Source organism: Crocodylus siamensis, chromosome 5 (genome assembly GCF_052110815.1).
Source record: "Crocodylus siamensis isolate JL-2025a chromosome 5, ASM5211081v1, whole genome shotgun sequence".
In the NCBI taxonomy this organism is placed as follows: Eukaryota; Metazoa; Chordata; order Crocodylia; family Crocodylidae; genus Crocodylus; species Crocodylus siamensis.
The window spans coordinates 205,907,225-205,926,074 of NC_143399.1; the positions used below are offsets into that span (position 1 = coordinate 205,907,225).

The 18,850-nt window shown below is 58.4% G+C and overlaps 1 protein-coding gene across 1 annotated transcript; it reads right to left on the reverse strand.

Annotated features, from left to right (window-relative positions):
• Positions 1 to 2,420: 2,420 nt before the first annotated feature.
• Positions 2,421 to 18,586, reverse strand: LOC149865222 (uncharacterized). The gene is made up of 10 exons (XM_090049828.1): positions 17,968 to 18,586; positions 17,291 to 17,721; positions 16,365 to 16,541; positions 15,576 to 15,791; positions 11,480 to 11,878; positions 8,070 to 8,459; positions 6,583 to 6,712; positions 6,262 to 6,381; positions 4,784 to 4,897; positions 2,421 to 4,185 (listed from the first exon to the last, which is right to left on the reverse strand). Exons 1-10 carry the CDS (start codon positions 18,584 to 18,586, stop codon positions 3,119 to 3,121), a joined length of 3,663 nt encoding a protein of 1,220 aa, XP_089905954.1. The 3' UTR covers positions 2,421 to 3,118.
• Between the last annotated feature and the right edge of the window lie 264 nt (positions 18,587 to 18,850).

Genomic DNA, 18,850 nt, shown 5'->3' on the forward strand with positions numbered 1-18,850 from the left:
ATCCTTCCAGGTCGAGAAGAACCCATCCACTACCACCCTCTGGGTGCGGCCCTCCAACCAGTTGGCCACCCATTTCACCGTGTGGGCATCGACACCACAGTCTCCCAGCTTTTTGATGAGGACAGGGTGAGAGACAGTGTCGAAAGCCTTCCGGAAGTCCAAAAAGACTACATCCACAGCAACCCCTGCGTCTAATGATTTGGTGACCTGATCGTAAAAGGCCACCAGGTTGGCCAAGACCTGCCACTGATGAACCCATGTTGGTTGCCCCTGAGCATGCATTCCCCCGCAAGGCCCTCCTGGATGTGTGCCAGGATGATTTTTTCAAAGAGCTTACCCGGGATTGAGGTAAGACTAACTGGCCTGTAATTTCCCAGGTCCTCTTTTTTTCCCTTTTTGAAGATAGGGACCACATTGGCCCTCTTCCAGTCCTCCGGCACCTCGCCAGAGCACCACGAGTGCTCATAGAGCCGCGCCAGGGGTCCCGCAATGACCTCGGCCAGTTCCTGTAGAGCCCTAGGGTGAAGATCGTCCGGACCAGCGGACTTGAACACGTCCAGCCTCTCCAGAAGTACCCTAACTCCTCGCTAACCCCTGGCCCAGGCGTGTCTCTCCCGGGGCCCGAGGGGGGCCCAGCAGGGAGGTGGCTGAACTGGTCCCTACTTAGGAAGACAGAGGCAAAGAAATCGTTAAATATGTTAGCTTTATCATCTGGCGTGATGACTAAGTTGCCCATCGTGTCCTGCAGGGGCCCCACATTACCCGGGACCCTCTTTTTACCCCCGATGTATTTGAAGAAGGACTTCTTATTGTCCTTAATCCGGGAAGCTAGTCCTATCTCCATCTCTGCCTTGGCCCTCCTGACTGCCCCCCTACATCCTCGGGCGACTGTAACATAGTCCTTCTTGGTGATGACCCCATCTCTCCATTGGGTATATGCCTCCCTTTTAGCAAGGAGACATTCCCGGATGCTCTTAGTGAGCCATGGGGGTTTATGTGCCCTCCTGCTCCCTTTGACCCTTGTTGGGATTACCTCCCTTTGGGCATGGAGGATCGTCTCCTTAAGGAGCAACCACTCACCTTCGACATCTGATTCCCTTCCCCTCTGGGTCCTCAGCGCTTCCCCAACGATCCTCCTTAGCTTGTTGAAGTCAACCCTCCTAAAGTCTAGGGCTGTTGCCTTGCTGCAGCCCTTTGCCACCTTACGCTGGATGGTGAATTCCAGCAAGCGATGATCACTGTCTCCCAGGTGGCCCATCACCCGCAGCCCCCTCACCAGGTCGTCACCCGTGGCCAGCACCAGGTCCAACAAGGCGTCTCCCCTGGTGGGACTGTGCACCTCCTGGGTTAGATGGAGGTCCTGCACTCTGGCTAAGAACCGGCGTGAGCGATCAGACTTGGCTGACTGCTCCTCCCAGCAGATGTCTGGGAAGTTCAGGTCCCCCATGATGACCACATCCTTAGCCCTCACTGCCTCTGTAAGCTGACCTAAGAATTCCTGGTTGAGCTCTTCTCCCTGGTTGGGAGGTCTATAGTAAACTATAGTTTCTGAGGAGGCCGGAGAAGCCCGGGGCTGGGACGACTTAGGAGCAGCATCGGTGCAGGGCTTGGACCTTGCGGTCCTGTCACCTGTAGGATAGTGGGGTGGCGCAGGGAAAGCATCCAGCGAACGGGACGGGGGAGTTTCCCCTCACCTGGCAGTGCCCCAGAGGTACTGAGTCATACCTGAAGGGCCTCATTGAGGTGGAACAGTTTACTTCACTTCTCCAGCGCCCACCGAGCAGCTGGCATTTCATAACCCCCAGCCTGCCGTTACTAGCTACCGACCTCCAGCGGTGCCAGGGTAGAGGCCTGAGCCTCTTCTCCGTGCTTGTGCCTATGCCCAGGAGGGTGCGCGGGAGAGGTGGGACTGAGCGGGGCTCCCCAGGGCACAGAATGGTTCAGTCTCTTCATTACTGGGTTAAAGCAGCGGTGGGCAACCTGCGACGCCTGCCACAACGGGCATGGGAAGGCTTTGTGTGCGCCACGCAGCAGACTGGGGAGGGGGCAGGGAGCAGAAAGCAGAGCAGCTGATTGGGCAGGGGAACCATGTGGCACTCAGGGCAGGGGGAGAAAAGTAGAGCAGCTGATTAGGGAGGGAGCAGAAAGCAGAGCAGCTGACTGGGCAGGGAGCACAGGGCAGGGAGCAGAAAGCAGAGCAGCTGATCGGCCAGGGGAAACAGATATAGAAGTGGTGCTCAGAGATGGCACAGGACTTAAATTGGTGGCACCCTTGCCATACAGACTGGTCCCCCACTGGGTTACGGGATGGAGGACAGGGATGGGAGCGAAAGCGCAGAGGACACCGTCCTGGGGGTGGGAGGCCTGGAGGACAGGGCAAAGACACAAGACCTGGATAAACTGAAGAAACCACCTGAGGTCGATCAGACACGGTTTAATAAGAACAAGTGTAAAGCCCTGTACTTAGGACAGGACAATCAAATACACAAATACAAAGTGGGGAATTACTGGCTAGGCTGGGGCGCTACAGGACCTGGGGGAACGACTCGGCGTGCTACCCTGGCAAAGAAAAAGAAAAAGACAACACAGGAGGGACCAGCACTGTACTACTACACTGGGATGAACAGACCTGGCCCAAACACTGTCCCTGGGAAAAATCCCCATTTATGACCATGGGTTTCCATGGTGAGGGGATCACATCCCGGCCTACATTTTTTAGCAGCAACAGATGACGCTGAGGTCCCTGTTTTCTGTGGGTGCATCTGGGACTGCTACAGTAAAGTCTCAAGCACCCCCCCAAGACCCTGGCCCTTGGAAGGCACCTCCAGATGGACATCCACATCATGGGCCGCTGCTAACAATGTAGGTGGGGCTCACTGCACCTCCCAGGACAGTGCTGTGAGTGGCTGGCTGCTCTAAATAGGCCTACAGGGCCCAACACGTGCTGGGGGCTAAAGGAACGTGGCAGGCTGGGATTTTCAGAGGAGCCTGCCGGAGGCGAGGTAATCGATGGGAGCTGGGCTCCCATCTCCGGCAGGTCAACTAGAAAGCCCGAGCCTCCCTTGGCTCACGCAGGAGCCTGGACCCAGAGAACCTCGGCCACTGCCGGGGCTCCCTGTCAGTCCCCGGGGGACACCAAGAAGCTGCGGTGGGCCTGCAGTGCAGGGCAGGCAGTCCGCAAGTGGATCTTCAGGGACTCCTCGTAGCGGAAGCTCTTGCCGCACTGGCTGCAGCGGCAGGCCGGCACTCGGTTGTGGACGTGCTGGTGCCGCAGCAAGTGGTGGCGGCGTTTGAAGCGCTGGATGCACAGGGTACAGGCGTAGGGGCGCTCGCCGGTGTGCACGCGGATGTGGTCGGTGAGCTTGGACTTCTTGGTGAACTCCTTCGGGCAGCAGGGGCACCGGAACAGTCTCTCCCCGGTGTGGGCGCGGACGTGGTCGTTGAGCCGGGACTTCCTGGTGAAGTCCTTGGGGCAGCTGGGGCACTTGAACGGCCTCTGCCCGGGGGGCAGTGGTGGGGCCCGGGCTGGAGGTAGCGGCTGCCCTGTTCCCAAGTTGCCTGGAGGCCGCTGCAAGCCCTTGCTCTCTCGCACATGCACACGCTGGTGCAACACAAGGCTCATCTCCAGCTGGAAGCTCTTCCGGCACTTCACACAGGTGTGTGGGCCCTGGACACCGGGACCTTCTGGGAGCTGGAGGGAGCCAGGGTCAGGGCCGGGGTCAGGGCTGGGGCCAAGGCCAAGCCCCTGGTTGCCTTCGCTCTTGGCACCACCCTGCAGCTTTGGGTTGCCCTGGTCTAGGCCACTGAGGGTGGGCTGGAGAGTGGGATTCTGCTGGACAGCCAGTCTGCTGGTGCGCTTCGCCTTGTGGAAGTTCATGTGCTCGGTGTACTCCTGCTCGCTACTGAGGTGCTTCCGGCACTTGCTGCACCGCAGTGGCACCACTTCTGGCAGATCATTCAGCTGCTCGGTGCTGGGGGCAGGGCAGCTGGCTGTTCTTTGGCTACGGGTGGCCGGCCCGGTGCTGCCCCCCATGGGAGTCTTCTTCTGTACTGTGAAGCCACGCCTGCCCTTGCGGGAGATCTGCAGCTTCTCCGCCAGTTGTGGAAAGGCATCTTCCAGGCGCACCAGGGCCACCCGTGGCAGGTCTGGGGCAGCGGTGCCTTGTTTCTGCAGAGACTTCTTGGCTGGAAGACACACGGGGAAGCTGGGGGGATTATTCCTCCAAGCAGGAGGATGGAAAAAGCCTCTGCGGATGTCCCACCAGAGAAGCTTCTCTGTGTGCAGCAGGGGCTGTTGTTTCTAACAGGGACCAGATTGCCAGCAGAAAGGCAGTGGTCAGTCACCTCCTCACATCCAGGCTTTTGCTGCTAGGCGTCGCCCCCAATCTAGGAAGGAGGCTCTGGCTGGGAAGGTGCCTGGGGACGCATTGCTCTCACTAGCCTGCACACGCCTCTGAGTGTCTGGCAGTGTCCACTGGCTCCGTGGATGCCTTTGAGGACGGGGGGGGGGGGGAGGGGTGCAGCCCGGGGGGGGGCTCTGCTCGGTGTCCCCCTCAGGAGCACTCGTTCTCAAGTTTTGACCCTCTGACCCACACAACACTCCCACCCTGTTGTTGCCTTTGCTGTCCCAAGAAATGTTTTATTATTCACCCATTGGCCCCATTAGGGGCTATTAATTAGCTGGGTGGGCCTTAGGGCCCACAATACTTGAATAATACAAACAGACAGGCATCGCCCCCAGCCCTGCTCTTCCCTTCCCAGCTATGGCTGAGGGAGCACTCACCCCTATTGGGCATGGCCAGGATGTTTGTCTCCACCATCTCCCTCTGGTCTTCTTCACATGGCAGGTCTTCCTGCTTCACCCAGGAGCTGGCCACGGGGGTGGATGTGAGTGGGGCTGTTCACAGGGAAGAGAAGGATATTAGGCTTTTGTGGCAGCGACTGAACCCATCATGGACAGTTTTGGGACAGGGAGCCTCAGGCAAGAGCTGCAGCTGGCTGGGAAGGACGGACTATGACCAGGTAACGAAGAGCTTAGATGGGAAGGAGGAAGTCGGATGTTATCTTCTTGGACTTCCCGAAGGCCTTCGACACAGTGTCCCACCCAGTTCTGGTGGGCAAGCTGAGGGGCTGCAGCACTGATGAATGCATGGTCACATGGGTGGCAAACTGCCTCCAGGGGCGACCCCAGAGGTGCGGGGGGACAGGTCAATGTTGAACTGGGGGGTGTGGGCAGCGGAGTCCCCCAGGGCTCGGTCCTTGGGCCAGTGCTGTTCAACATCTTCATTAGCGACCTGGATGAGGGGGTGGAGAGCACCCTGCTCAAGCTCGCTGATGATACCAAGCTGTGGGGTAAAGTGAATACACCCACAGGCAGGGACCGCATCCAGGCAGACCTGGATAGGTTGGAGAAGTGGGAGGATCTGAACAGGATGCGGTTCAGCAAGGACAAGTGCAGGGTGCTGCACCTGGGAAGAGGGACCCAGCGTTATGGTTATAGGTTAGGGGCTGTCCCTCTTGGCAGCACAAAGGCAGGGAGGGATCTTGGAGTCAGGATTGACTCCAGGATGAATCTGAGTCTCCAATGCAACGAAGCAATAGGCAGAGCCAACTGCACCTTGTCCTGCATCAACAGGGGCATCACTAATGGGTCCAGACAGGTCTTGCTCCCCCTCTATGCGGCACTGGTCAGGCCGCAGCTGGAGTCCTGTGTCCAGTTCTGGGTGCTGCACTTCAAGAGGGATGTGGAGAACCTGGAGAGGGTCCAGAGGAGGCCACTCGTATGGTTGGGGGCCTCCGTGGCCAGCCCTATGAGGAGAGGCTGAGGGACCCGAATCTCTTCAGTCTCCGCAAGAGACTGAGGGGGGATCTTGTGGCTGCCTACAACCTTATCAGGGGCCAGCAGCCAAGACTCGGGGAAAGTCTGTTCACCAGGGCCCCCCTTGGCATCACCAGGAGCAATGACCACAAGCTGAGGGAGGAGAGGTTTAGGTTAGATATTAGGAAGAACCACTTCACGGTAAGGGTGGCCAGAGTCTGGAATGGGCTCCCCAGAGGGGTGGTGCTCTCACCTTCCCTGGAGATCTTCAAGAGGAGACTGGATAGGCACCTGGCTGGGGTCTTATGTCCCCTGCCACCCCCAGTGCTCCTTCCTGCCCATGGCAGGGGGTCGGACTCGATGATCTGTCCAGGTCCCTCCTGACTCGTTGATTCTACGATTCTATGACTAGTTGGAGCCTCTGCCTCTCTGGCTCCCCTCACCTGGGCTGAAGTCTGTTGGGCTCTCTGCGCCTTGAGAATCTGCTTGGTCTGGGACACTGGGCTCATCAGCCACGGTTACCTCGCATGGGACCTCTGCGCTGGACAGGACACTGTCTGTGCCTGGGGAAGGATATGAAGGAGATTAGCATTATCTGCCGAGCCCACACCTGAGCCCGTGATGAACCCCCAGAGGCAATGGGGAAGTGGAGGGGACGGGTGTCTCCACCACTGAGGGCAGTGCCTTGCTTGCTGCCTGGGCTTTGGCTGCGCAAGGGGCTCACCCGCCTGGGTGCTCTGCTGACCACAGCATCCCCCACTCACCCTGGCCCAGTGACATCAGTGCCTCATAGTTGCTCCGCACAGCGTCCCGGTGGAGGTCCGCGGGCCACTGCTCCACGTTCCCCCACTCCTGCTCAGAGAAGCAGCCTGAGACCTCCGAGTTCACAGGGACCTGCAATCACAAGCGGTGTGGGGGGCTCAGCACCTGCCCCCACAGGCATCTGGGAAGGGAGGTGGGGGGTCTGCCATCCCCTGTCCAGTCTCAGCCCAGCACCCCACAACTCGCGTGGGTGCCTCCTCTGCTTTCCCTGGCACAGCTGCTGCTGCCCCGTGACCCATGCTGACTCCAGTGCCCTTTCTTGTGCTCTAAGCTCTGCTCGGCTCTGCCACCTTTTGACTTGCCGCCCTTTCTCTCACTGCCCTGGCAAACCCTCCTGTAGCCAAGACAGGTCACAGCCTCTCCAAGCCCCCTGCTTGCATTTTACCCTACAATAACTTTATATAGCAAGTGGACTCCTTGCTTTCCAGCTGTGAGATGACTCAACCCACTGCCCTTCAGATCCCTCTGCCTCATTATGGATATATCCCCCCAGGGATGCGTGTTTCTTTCCCCTTTCTCCGGGTGCTGATTCAGCCTCTGCAGCCCTCCCTCCCTGTGGAGAAAGAGGCTGATCAGGACAGCAGCATTTCCCTTGCACTCCAAGGCTGCCCAAGGGCAAGTCCAAAGGGCTGCAGGGTTTGTCTGTGTGGTGTTCCAGGTGCACTGGCAGGGCTGCTCCGTCTCCTGGGACAACACAGCAAAGCCAACAAATCACCCGTCAGTCAGCACTGGGGGTCCTGCCACTGTAGCCCTCTCTCCACACTACCCAAACCAACACAGCTATGCCAGAAAAGCCGCGCAGGGCAGACCCAGCCTCGGATGCAAAGACAGAACTCTAGACCCGGGGTGTCAATCGCATCTGGGGTGCGTGGGGCCAGTCCATGCATGGAGTGGTTTTGCCTGCCTCCAGGGGCCTGGAAATTTGGGGGTAAGTCAAGTGGCCCTAGCAGCAACTGCTGTGGCCCCTGGAGCTGTGGCAGCCCCCACTCCTCCCACCCGCTAATTTCCACGTAGGCTGCTCTGCTGATGGCACCACTCCATGCTCCGGATCCAGCCTGCCACACTGCCCGGGAGACAGAAATCTGGTGGTGAGATTGAATGCTGCCGCCACTTGTCCTGCCGCCACGTTCCCCACCCCGCAGGCCAGGCAGCAGAGCTGCATGGGCCGTCTCTTGGAGACCTCTGCTCCTGACCACGCACAGCCCGGCCTCCCTTCACGGGTCCCTGCTTTCACTCGGGATTCAAGGGCTCGCCAGACTCTTCCAGTGCTCCCCCAACTTCTACTGGCCAGAGCGCAATGTAGCCCGCCAGGTCCTGAGCAGTCAGTCCTCCATGGTGTGTCAACCCTGCCAACCCCCCATAGCCCCCCAGACACCTAAATCAATGGGAGGTTTTCCTCCTCTGCCCCCCTCCATCAACATGCTGTTACCATGGCAACCTCCCCAATGGAGCCCGGGGGCATACTGAGGATCCAGACATCCTTTTCCTTGAGCTGGTTCTCCACTGTCTCCAGCCTCTTCTGCAGCTGCCCGTACTCCTGGATGAGGATCTCCAGCACGGCCCACTTGCTTTCCAGGCGGTTCCCGAACTCCACGGCTGCCCTCTCGCAGCTGACCAGCTTGCTTTCAGCGTTCCCCATCCTCCCCTCCAGCGCCATCAGCCAGGTGGCGTGCGACTCTACCGTTGTCTCCATGTTGACCTCCGGCCATGGGGGCGTCTCTGGGACTGGTAGCTGTGTTTCTTCGCTGAAAGATGGGTTGGGGGCCGCAGGCGGGTCTAACGGCACCACCTGCTCGGCCTGGACTTTCCATTGCTGAGCCTGCTGGCAAGGAGAGGGAAGGAGGGCAGCCACGGAGAGAAATGAGATGCCTGCGTGCCCCAGGGCTCGCCGCGCCCAGAGGGTCAGAGCGGCTTCACATACGAGTTCCCATCTGGGATCACAAGGTCATAGGGTAGAGCTGGATGGGAGCTCCAGAGGTCACATCAAGTCCAATCCCTGGCCTGAGGCAGGATCAGCCCCGCACAAAGCATCCCAGACAAATCTACCATCCAACCTCTTAGCCAAACTCCTTTCAACCCTGATGCAACACCAGACATTGCAGCCGAACCTGCCATGAGGAAAGCAGGGGGACCACGGCAGCCAATGTCCTGCTGATATAAAAGTTTTAATATATGACTGGGAAACCCCAAGTAGAGGAAGGCAAAACCTCCAGTCCGTACCAATCTGACCAGGGGGAAATCCCTTCCCACCCCCAATGCAGCGTCAGTCTGAGCCTCAGTGGAGGGGCATGACCCTCCAGCCAGGACCACTGGCACAGCCCGGTCCTCATCCCCCAGGTTGGGCTGCAGCCAACGCCCAGCACCTCTGGGGGAAGCTTAAGAAAACCCCTCAAGGGTCTGTCCAGCCCAGCATTTTATCCTCCGTGGACAGAGGGACACCCTGGTACACGCACGTGCAGCACGCAGAGCTGCAGTCTCAGGACGCTCCTCCTGAGGTCTACACTGCATTTCTGCCTGCATCTTCTGTTTTACGGACTCTGCATTTGTGGTCCCACCAAGCCCTGGGGCTTCCTGGTCAACCTCCTCCTGGCTCTGGCCAAACTCACCGTCTACCAGACCAGGAGGGAGACCCTGGCTGGCGAAAGTCCAGGTGACCATGAGCCTCTTTTGCTGTTGCTCTTCCATGCACATCTCTGGGCGGCATCCACGGGCTCCCTGGATGTGTTTGAGGGCCAGTGGGCACCAGCCACTGTGCTCCACTCGGTGCCCGCCTTTGGTACCCTCGTTATCAACCTGTGACCTCCACTCCCCTCCCTGCTTTCTCATTTCTTGACCCCCAAAATCTACCGTCATGTTTCCAATGACCTCTCTGACTGAGAGGGGCATATGCCATATTTACTCAAATCCAAAACTAATTAAATAGGGGGCAACCTCCCCCTCCCCCCACCAGTCTTGGATTTGAGTGCTAGCCTGGGGCAGGCGGCCACTGACTTGGGCTGGGGCAGGAGCCAATAATTTGATTCTATACATGGAAAATTATAACAAACATATAATTTTCTCTGTATAGAATCTAGCTAAGGCAATCCTATTTACCCCAAACTAAGATGACTTTGAATTTAAGACCCTGGTCTTAAATTCAAAGTCATCTTGGTTTGGGATAAATAGGGTAGCTTTTATGGTGGGCCATGACCCACTGCCCTTTGCATAACAAGCAGGTCTGTCTGTGATGGACAGAGGGACACGCTGGTGCTTATGCAGATTGGGGCAAGCGTGCCAGGCGGTAGCCTCATTGGGATCCTCCCACCAAGGCTCTGGCTGCACTCTTCCCCACCTTTTTATTTTCTACACACCCTTTCCCTGGCCCTGCAAAGGCCTGGGACATCTTGGTTAATTGCCTTCTGGCCCTAGCTAAAATCTCCATCTAGCAGATGGGGAAGGAGGCGCTGGCTGAAGGGATCGAGGTGACTGCAGGACGGTCTTCCTCCCCCTCCTCCGTGCATGTCTCCGGGCAGCGCTTCGCTGGCTCCTTAGATGCCATGGGCACCAGCTGGAGCGCTGCTCGTTGTCCCCTTGGAGCCCTAGTTATTCACCTGTAATCTACACTCCCCTCCCTGATTTATTTTGTATCCCTCAAAATTTGTTGCGTCTTTTTTCCTGACTTCCCTCCAGCCCCGTCCACGCTCCTCAGCCTTTTGAGGCAGGCCTAAGACACTGCTCCATTACATCAGTGAATTGAGCAGCACCGCACCGCACCACAAACACAAGTGGCTTTACTACAGGGCTTCGCTCCTTGCACTTATCTCCTCACCCCTCTGGAGACCTTGCAAAGGATCCCGGAGACGGTCCAAAGACCTGCAAAGGATTCAAAGACCATTGAAGTCCTGCAAGGGATCTCAAAGACCATCTGAAGATTTGCAAAGGATCTCAAAGTCCACTGAAGTCCTGCAAAGGATCTCAAAAACCATCTGAAGACCTGCACAGGATCTTAAAGAGTATCAAAGGGCCTTCCAAGGATCTTAAAGACCATCCAAGGATGTTCAAGGGATCTTAAAGACCATTGAAAGTCGTATAAAGGATCCTGGGCACTGTCCGAGGGCCTGTGATGGATCTTAAGGACCAATAAAGGATCTCAAAGGCTGTCTGAGGACCTTCAAAGATCTTAAAAAGCATTGCAGGACCTCCTATGGATCTTGGACACCGTCCCAGGGCCTTCAAAGAACCTCAAAAACTCTCCGAAGGCCTTCAAAGGATCTTAAAGAGCATTGTAGGGCCTTCAAAGGATCCTGGAGACCATGTGAGGACCTGCAAAGGATCTCAAAGAGCATCAAAGGGACTTCCAAGGATTGTCCAGGTGTGTTCAAAGGATGTTAAAGACCATCGAGGGTTGTACAAAGGATCCCGGGCACTGTCCAAGGGCCTCTGACGGATCTTAAAGACTACTGAAAGACCTTCAAACGATGTCAAAGGCCATCTGAGGACCTTCAAAGGATCTTAAAGAGCACTGAAGGACCTCTGACGGATCCCGGAGCCAGTGCGAGGGCCCGTGAGGGACAGCGGACACCAGCCGAGGGCCTTCAAGGGTCCTCAGAGAGCACTGCAGGGCCTCCGAAGGCTCCCGGAGACCGTTTTTGGGCCTCTGAAGGACCTTAAAGCCGGCCCGAGGGCCGCGCAGGGCGGCGGGAGGCGCCCCGAAGGACGCGGGGCCCGTGCGCGCGCGGCGGGGGCCCGGCCCGGCCCGCGGGAGGAGGGCGAGGCGGCGGCGGCGGCCGCGCCCCGCGCCCGGTTGGCCGCGCGCTGCCCCCGGCCCCGACCCGACCCGGCCCGGCCGCGCGGCCTCACCTGAGCCATGGCTCCGCGCGGCGCTTCCGGCGGGGGCGGGGCTGCGGCGGGCGGCGGGCCAGGCCGGGCCGGGCGGGCGGGCAGGGCGCCCCCAGCGGCCACCGCCGGACGCGGCGCGGCTTTGTCCGCCCGCGCCCCCCGCGCCGCGCCAGCGGCTCCCGGGCCCTGGGGTCCGCCAGCGACCCCGACGGCGGCCCCGAGGGGCCACAGGGGCCGGCGCCTGCGCGCGGGAAGGCGAGGGGTCGAAGCCCCCGGGCCGGATGCGGCCGGGGAGGGGGCGCCCAGGCACGTCGCGGGCCTGGGCCGCCGGACGCCGCGTGAGGCAGGGAGCGGGGCCGGCGGCTGCGGGGCACGAGGCCTACAGGCCACACGCTCCGGGCAGGCCCGTTTGGGCTGGGCCTACGAAATCGCTTCTTTACAGGCCGCGTGTCCAGGGTCCGGCGCAGGCTCCCCGCCGCGGTGGCGCAAGCACTACTCCGGACGCGGTCGAAAGGCGGCACCGTTTCACCGACTGTAGTTGGTGGGGTGGCAGGGCCTGAGCAGGTCCGCAAGGCCGCCCGCCGCGGCAGGAAGGAGTCCTGGCGTCAGACGCCCCGGCGAGGTGTTCCTCCAGCCTGCTCTTAAACGCCCCCGGGGTAGGACCCGGCACCGCTTGATTTGGACGAGGGGGTGAAAACCACCTGTTCAAATTTGCTGATGACACTAAGACGTGGGGGGACGTGGGCACGCTGGAAGGGTGCAACAGGCTACAGTCAGACCTAGACAGGTTACAAGGGTGGGTGGACGAGAATAGGATGGGTTTCAACACCGACAAGTGCAAGGTGCTGCACCCGGGCAGGAACAACCGGCACCATACCTACAGGTTGGGGAACTCCCCTCTTGTCAGCACGGAGGCGGAAAGGGATCTGGGGGTCATCATTGACTCCAAGATGAACATGGGCCGGCAGTGTAGGGACGCGGTCAGGAAGGCTGACCGCACCTTGTCGTGCATCCACAGATGCATCTCGAGCAGGTCTGGGTGTTGCACAAGGGGCCGTTCGAGCTCCTGGAGGCTAAGTTCCACTTTGGTCCCCAGAAGTGAGTCGCACCACAAGCCACAGAGACAAAGCCTTTATTGCTTGCAAGCAGGTCGGCCTGGAGTCATGAGACTAGATCAAAGCCGACCCCGAGTGCCTATTCTCCATTGCTTATATACTCAATTACAAGGTATTGGAAAATTCCATTAGCGCAGGCATACTTCAGGTTACATAGTTGCGAAATTGGTTGCAAAGTTTGGGACTTTCTAGCCGTTAGCTTGTGGTTCGCCTTCTCACGCAACAAAGCGGAAAAACAAGTTGCAGGTGCTTCTTTGGTACATTCTTGTGAAAGCATAAAGCATAAGAGTAAGCAGTTCTAGCCCCAGCTTGTCCCACACAGGGAGGCGATCCTCCCCCTCTAAGTGGCACTGGTCAGGCCGCAGCCGGAGGACTGCGTCCGGCTCTGGGCGCCGCACTGCAGGAGGGATGTGGGCAGCATGGAGAGGGTCCCGAGGAGGCCACTCGCATGATCAGGGGACAGCAGGGCAGGCCCTACGAGGAGAGGCTGCGGGACCTGAACCTGTTCAGCCTCCACAAGAGAAGGCTGAGGGGGGATCTTGTGGCCTGTTATAAACTAGTCCGGGGGGACCAGCAGGCACTGGGGGAGTCCCTGTTCCCCCGAGCACCGCCAGGAGTGACCAGGAATAACGGTCACGAGCTGGCAGAGGGTAGGTTTAGGCTAGATATCAGGAGGCGCGACTTCACGGTCAGGGCGGCTAGGAGCTGGAACCAACTTCCAAGAGAGGTGGTCCTGGCCCCTACCCTGGGGGTGTTTAAGAGGAGGTTAGATGAACATCTTGCTGGGGTCATTTGACCCCAGTGCTCTTTCCTGCCATGGCAGGGGGTCGGACTCGATGATCTGCTCAGGTCCCTTCCGACCCTAGAAACTATGAAACTATGAAACTTCTCTTGGAAGTTGATACCAGATCCTAGCCGCCCTGACCGTGAAGTCGCACCTCCTGATATCTAGCCTAAACCTCCCCTCTGCCAGCTTGTCACCGTTATTCCTGGTCACTCCTGGCGGTGCTCGGGGAACAGGGACTCCCCCAGTGCCTGCTGGTCCCCCCGGACTAGTTTATAACAGGCCACAAGATCCCCCCTCAGCCTTCTCCTGTGGAGGCTGAACAGGTTCAGGTCCCGTCGCCTCTCCTCATAGGGCCTGCCCTGCTGTCCCCTGACCATGCGAGTGGCCTCCTCGGGACCCTCTCCATGCTGTCGACATCCCTCCTGAAGTGCGGCGCCCAGACCTGGACGCAGGACTCCAGCTGCGGCCTGACCAGTGCCGCACAGAGGGGGAGGATCACCCCACGGACCTGCTCGAGATGCATCTGTGGATGCAGGACAAGGTGCGGTCGGCCTTCCTGACCGCGTCCCCACACTGCCGGCCCATGTTCATCTTGGAGTCAGTGATGACTCCAAGATCCTCTGGATACTTATCCTGCTCAGATCGCTTGACCCCAGCAGATTTCCTGCCTCGGGCGGGGGGCTGGACTCAGTGATCTCGGGAGTTCCCTTCCAGCCCTAATGTCCATGAAGTAAGTGTACAGTGGGCAAGAAGATGGACAGGAGCCAGCAGCGTGCCCATGTTGCCAAGAAGGCGAACAGCATCCTGGGCTGCATTGGGTGCAGCGCTGCCAGCAGATTGAGGGCAGTGATTCTTCCCCTCTATTCAGCACTGGGGAGGCCACATCTGGAGTCCTGTGTCCAGTTTTTGGCCCCCCACAACAGAAAGGATGTGGTCACATTGGAGAGAGTCCAGTGGAGGTCAATGACAGTGGTTGTGGGGCTGGGGGACAGGACTGGTGAGGAGAGGCTGAGGGAACTGGGCTGATTTAGTCTGCAGAAGAGAAGACCGAGGGGGATTGAAGAGCAGCCTTAAGCTCCCTGCAGGGGGTTGGAAAAAGGATGGAGCTGGACTGGTCTCAGTGGGGGCAGATGACGGACAAGGAGCAATGGACTCAAGTTACAGCAAGGGAAGTTGAGGCTGGAGATTAGGAAAAAACTCTCAGGAGGAGGGTGGTGCAGCACTGGACCTGGCTCCTCAGAGAGATGGTGAACCCTCCATCCTTGGAGGTTTTCAAGGCCCAACTCGACAAAGCCTTGGCTGGGATGATGCAGTTGGGGCTGGTCCTGCTTGGAGCAGGGGGTTGGACTAGGTGTGACCTCCTGAGCTCCCTTCCCACCCTCATTTTCTAGGATTCTGTGGTTCTAAAGATGTCTGATAAATAATTCCCTTGCAATGAACCCACCCCATCACATCTAGTGCCAGCCCACTGCTGCCTGCTTCCTGGTGGGCACTCCTGTGTGGTCCCTCCCTTACGCCGCCCCCCAACCACAGCCTTGCTTTGTTGTTCCAAAACGAAGGAGACGGTGCCTGGCACCTGGCTGGAAAGGAGCACAAAAAGAATCCTGAAAAAAGCCCTTTTTCAAAGTTTCTGTCTAGGTGAAAATGCAAGGAAGGGCTGTGAAGGGTGAGCCAAAAAAGAGCACGAAGGCATTGAGCCCCCGACTTTGCAAAGTGGTTGGTGGCTTGCAAAAAAGCAAGCCAGGCTGCTGGGGGTGACACCGGCCAGCCTTTGCAAAATGCCAGCACTTGTGTGTTGCGACCCGCCCAGGCATCGCCCCTTGTGTACCTGTGCAACCCCTGCCCCGGGCCTGGCACCATGCAGGAAGCAGCAGGACAAACAGAGGGAAATGAACCCAAACAGTGAACAAAATCCACCTTTGCAACCAAGCAGGCTAAGGGTGGATATGGAGGCAGACACAGGAAGCCAGGAAACCATGCAGTTTTATTGCTTGCAACACAGTATTATAGCAGTTACTTGTGCTGCTTTGCCACCATGACCCTGAACCGGCCCTGTCTCCCTGAAATGCAGTGGCACCCCCCTGGCCCTGCTGGCAGGCGTAGGGCCCTGCTGCGACCCCACTGAATTAGGGGGAACAGCCTCGGGTGTAATTCTCAGCTCGTCTTGCACAGAAGCAAGGTGGGCAGACCAGCTTTTCCTTTTTGAGCGTCTTACCCGTTTATTCAGGTAGTTCTGCACACACTGAAAGGCATCCTTGAAAGTGTCCTGTGACCTCTGTAATTCAGCACAGGACTCCTCGAACATGTCTTTCAGATTCTGCGTGGTGTCTTGCCCTTCCTCGAGGATGGCAGCCTCCTTACACCGGGACTCACGGAGTTTGTCCTGCCAGGCAGCTTCACGTGCTCTGGCTACTACAGGCTTTGCCAAAGCCTTGAGCGAAGGTTCACGGGAACGTCTTTGCTCTGCTGAAGTGCTAGCGGGATGCCGTTCCCAGCGGCCACGGGTCATGGTGGCTGATAAAACAAAAAGCAGTGGTTGGCTTTCCCCCAAGGGGAGGAACGTACACCCCCCACCCCCACCATGCAGTGCACAAAATGGTGGCAGGCACGGAAACAGACCCCGCAGCCCTGGGGCACCACTTGTACTGCCCAAAACTTATGAGAACTCGCTCTGGGAACAGGTCCATGGCTGCCACTGCCCGTGCTAGCTGCAAAAAATTAATGAAAGCAAATCATTCGCTGTCGAGCCTGGCCTCCACCACCACCGAAAGAACGTGGTGACCCCACTACAACAACACATGAATTTCTCCCCCGCCCCCCAAACCCAACCACACAAACCCGGGCGTTGCCTGGCCGTGGCAAGAGGCACATTACAAGAGACCTGCGTGGTCAGCATGCTCTTGGGTCTCGGGAACAGTAGATGATGCATTGGCCACATGGGTTTCTTCCTGACCCCCCCCCTCCGCTTCATCATCCGTGCTGCTCCGTGGAACCTAAGTGGCACCAAATGTAAGGTGACCGACGGTGCTTCCTGCCGCTCATGGTCATTAGGGAGCTGGGAGCGGTCTCCGTACAGCTGAGACATGCTCGTGGTTTCACCCTCAGGAGGGCCTGCTGCCGCCGCCTTCTCCAGCCTAACCCCGGTGCTGAAAGTCTCCAAGCCCGGGGCGTTGCCCGCATCCTTGGGCAGAGTGACGGGCAGCTTGTCATAGAAGCGGGCAATTGTGCAGCCTGCCCCAGAACGAGAGTTCGCATCTTTGGGTTTGTAAAATGCTGATGTCAGTGACTTGATCTTGCGCCGGCCCTCGTGCCTGCACGCCTTTTGCCATCTCGACATAAACAGGCTTCTTCCTCCTCCTTTCCAGCCTGTCTATGATCCTTTGCTCCCACAAATGTCGATTTAAGTCCTCCAGTTCTTCCTGGCTCCAGTTGGGTCCATGGGTGTTGAAGGGATCCCGCACTCCTGTAGGCCCAACACCTGCGCATCCAGACCTTGTAAGCTGGTATACATTGACTCCCATCTCTGTCTCCCATATACACTTCTTACATTTAAGGATGCTATAGTCAACGCCATCATGGCTATTTTCCAGAAAAAAGCCTACCTCGTTAAACATCCGTTCCGCTACTGGGATCTGAGCTGTCTTCCCCCACTTTCCGCATCCCCGTGGCCCTAGCCAGATGTTTGATCGCAGTCGGGCTGAGATAGCCACAAACGTCCGCTCTCCCAGACTCCTCAACCTCTCGTCCCTCCACCAGCAGCTCCCTGCTCTTCCCCTTGTCTCCTTCCTGTGCAGTCCCTTCTGTCTCCTGGACCGTTCCCCTTTCCTCCTCTATTCTCTTTTTCATAGGTTTAACCCTCCGCTGCTTCTTTCTTTTTACAGGGGAGGGTTCTTTCCCCTTCTCCCCAGACAGGTCCAAGTCCATGGTTGCCGAGTCCGATTCGTGTGCCCCTTCTCCCGCTGCCTCGCTGTGCTCCTCCTCCATGTGTTCCTCTCCTCCCGACTCCAAAAGCTGGTCAGCCGCCTCGATCACGTCATGTCTCTGCTCCGCTTCCGGTGTTTCCTCCACTAGGAAGGTGTCTACATCCACGTTGGTGGACTCCGTCTCCTCTGGCTTTTCTTTATCCCTCTCCTCTGCTGCGTGGGACTCTCGGGCTTTGTTCGCGTAGGACGGGGGGCACTGGTGCTGCAGGTGCCCCTCACCTCCACAAACAGTACATTTCAGTTCCTCTTTACAGGCTTGTGCCCGGTGCCCCCTGCCACCACACCTGTAGCAAACTGTCAGGCTACAGAAGGCCGCCAGGTGCCTCGCCAAGCCATGGCCCGGCTGGCCATGATAAGTCCCGTATCCGCGGTAGGGCCCTATGGACGCGACAGAGGGCAGGTGTCTCACCCCGCCGGGGTGTCTGGGGTCTTCGTCCAGGAGGACTCTGGCTCTCCATGCCCCGGTCCAGATTTGCCACTGATCCAGGACCCGCTGAATATCGAGGATCTTTTCGACCCGCCCCTCCAGCCACCTTCTGACATCTGCATACTCTAGGTCATCTGTATACATTTTAAAATATAAAACTCTCTCCCGTGCCTTCTGGCCTGCTTCAAAATGCAGACCCCGCAAGTCCTCCTTGTCTGCTACTTCCGCGTACCGGGCCCAGAAGGCCGCGTACGCCTCTCGCCTCCAAAAGGTGATATTCCAGTGGCGCAAATGATCAAAAGCCACCACGCAACTTAAACCTTTAGGGTTCACATGCAACTCTTCGAAAAGCACCCTGGTCATAAAGTCTGCTCTCAGCATGGTCGTTTCCCCTTTAGCCCCTTCTGGGGTCAAAGTGGCCTTCACCCGCAGCTTCGCCGTCCTTCGGGGGTCTCCTTCTTCCCACAGACAACAGGAAGGTTCCGGCCCCTTCCGGGCAGCTTTACTGCTCTCTGCAGAGCTCCGCCTCCCTTCCGGCAGCGGGACCGCCCCTTCTCTAGAACCTTCTTGCCCAGCAACTTTCCCACTCTTCCTCTCCGAAGACACCACCTTGCCTCTTCGGCCCACCGCGGACCAGTCCCCAACCACCTCCGACGCCATGGCGCCAGGACGCTCACCAGAAGCGCTCTTCATTGTCGAAGCCAACAGCATCTGAGACGAAACACTTGCCGGTCCATACTCTTCAAGAATCGAGGCTTGCTTCCGCGCCGCCGCCTCCAGCAACCGAATCTCTTCGTCCTGCTCCACTACCTCCATGGCTCCAGCAAGCCAGCAGTCACACCACCTCACAGCTCATGGTACCCCCCCGGCCGGGGGGAGCTCGCCTACGTGGTCACGCTGCTTCCCCTGCCAGGATGCGGCTGCTTCGTGTCCTGTTCATGATGAGGGTCCCATTTACACCTGGCTGGACTTGGGGCTCTGGCGTGGGACTCACCCTCGCACGCCTGGGGCTGGTGTGAGGCGCTGTAGCTGTTCTGACAGTGCACGGTGCCGTGAAAGGATCCTATGTACCCCTGGGAG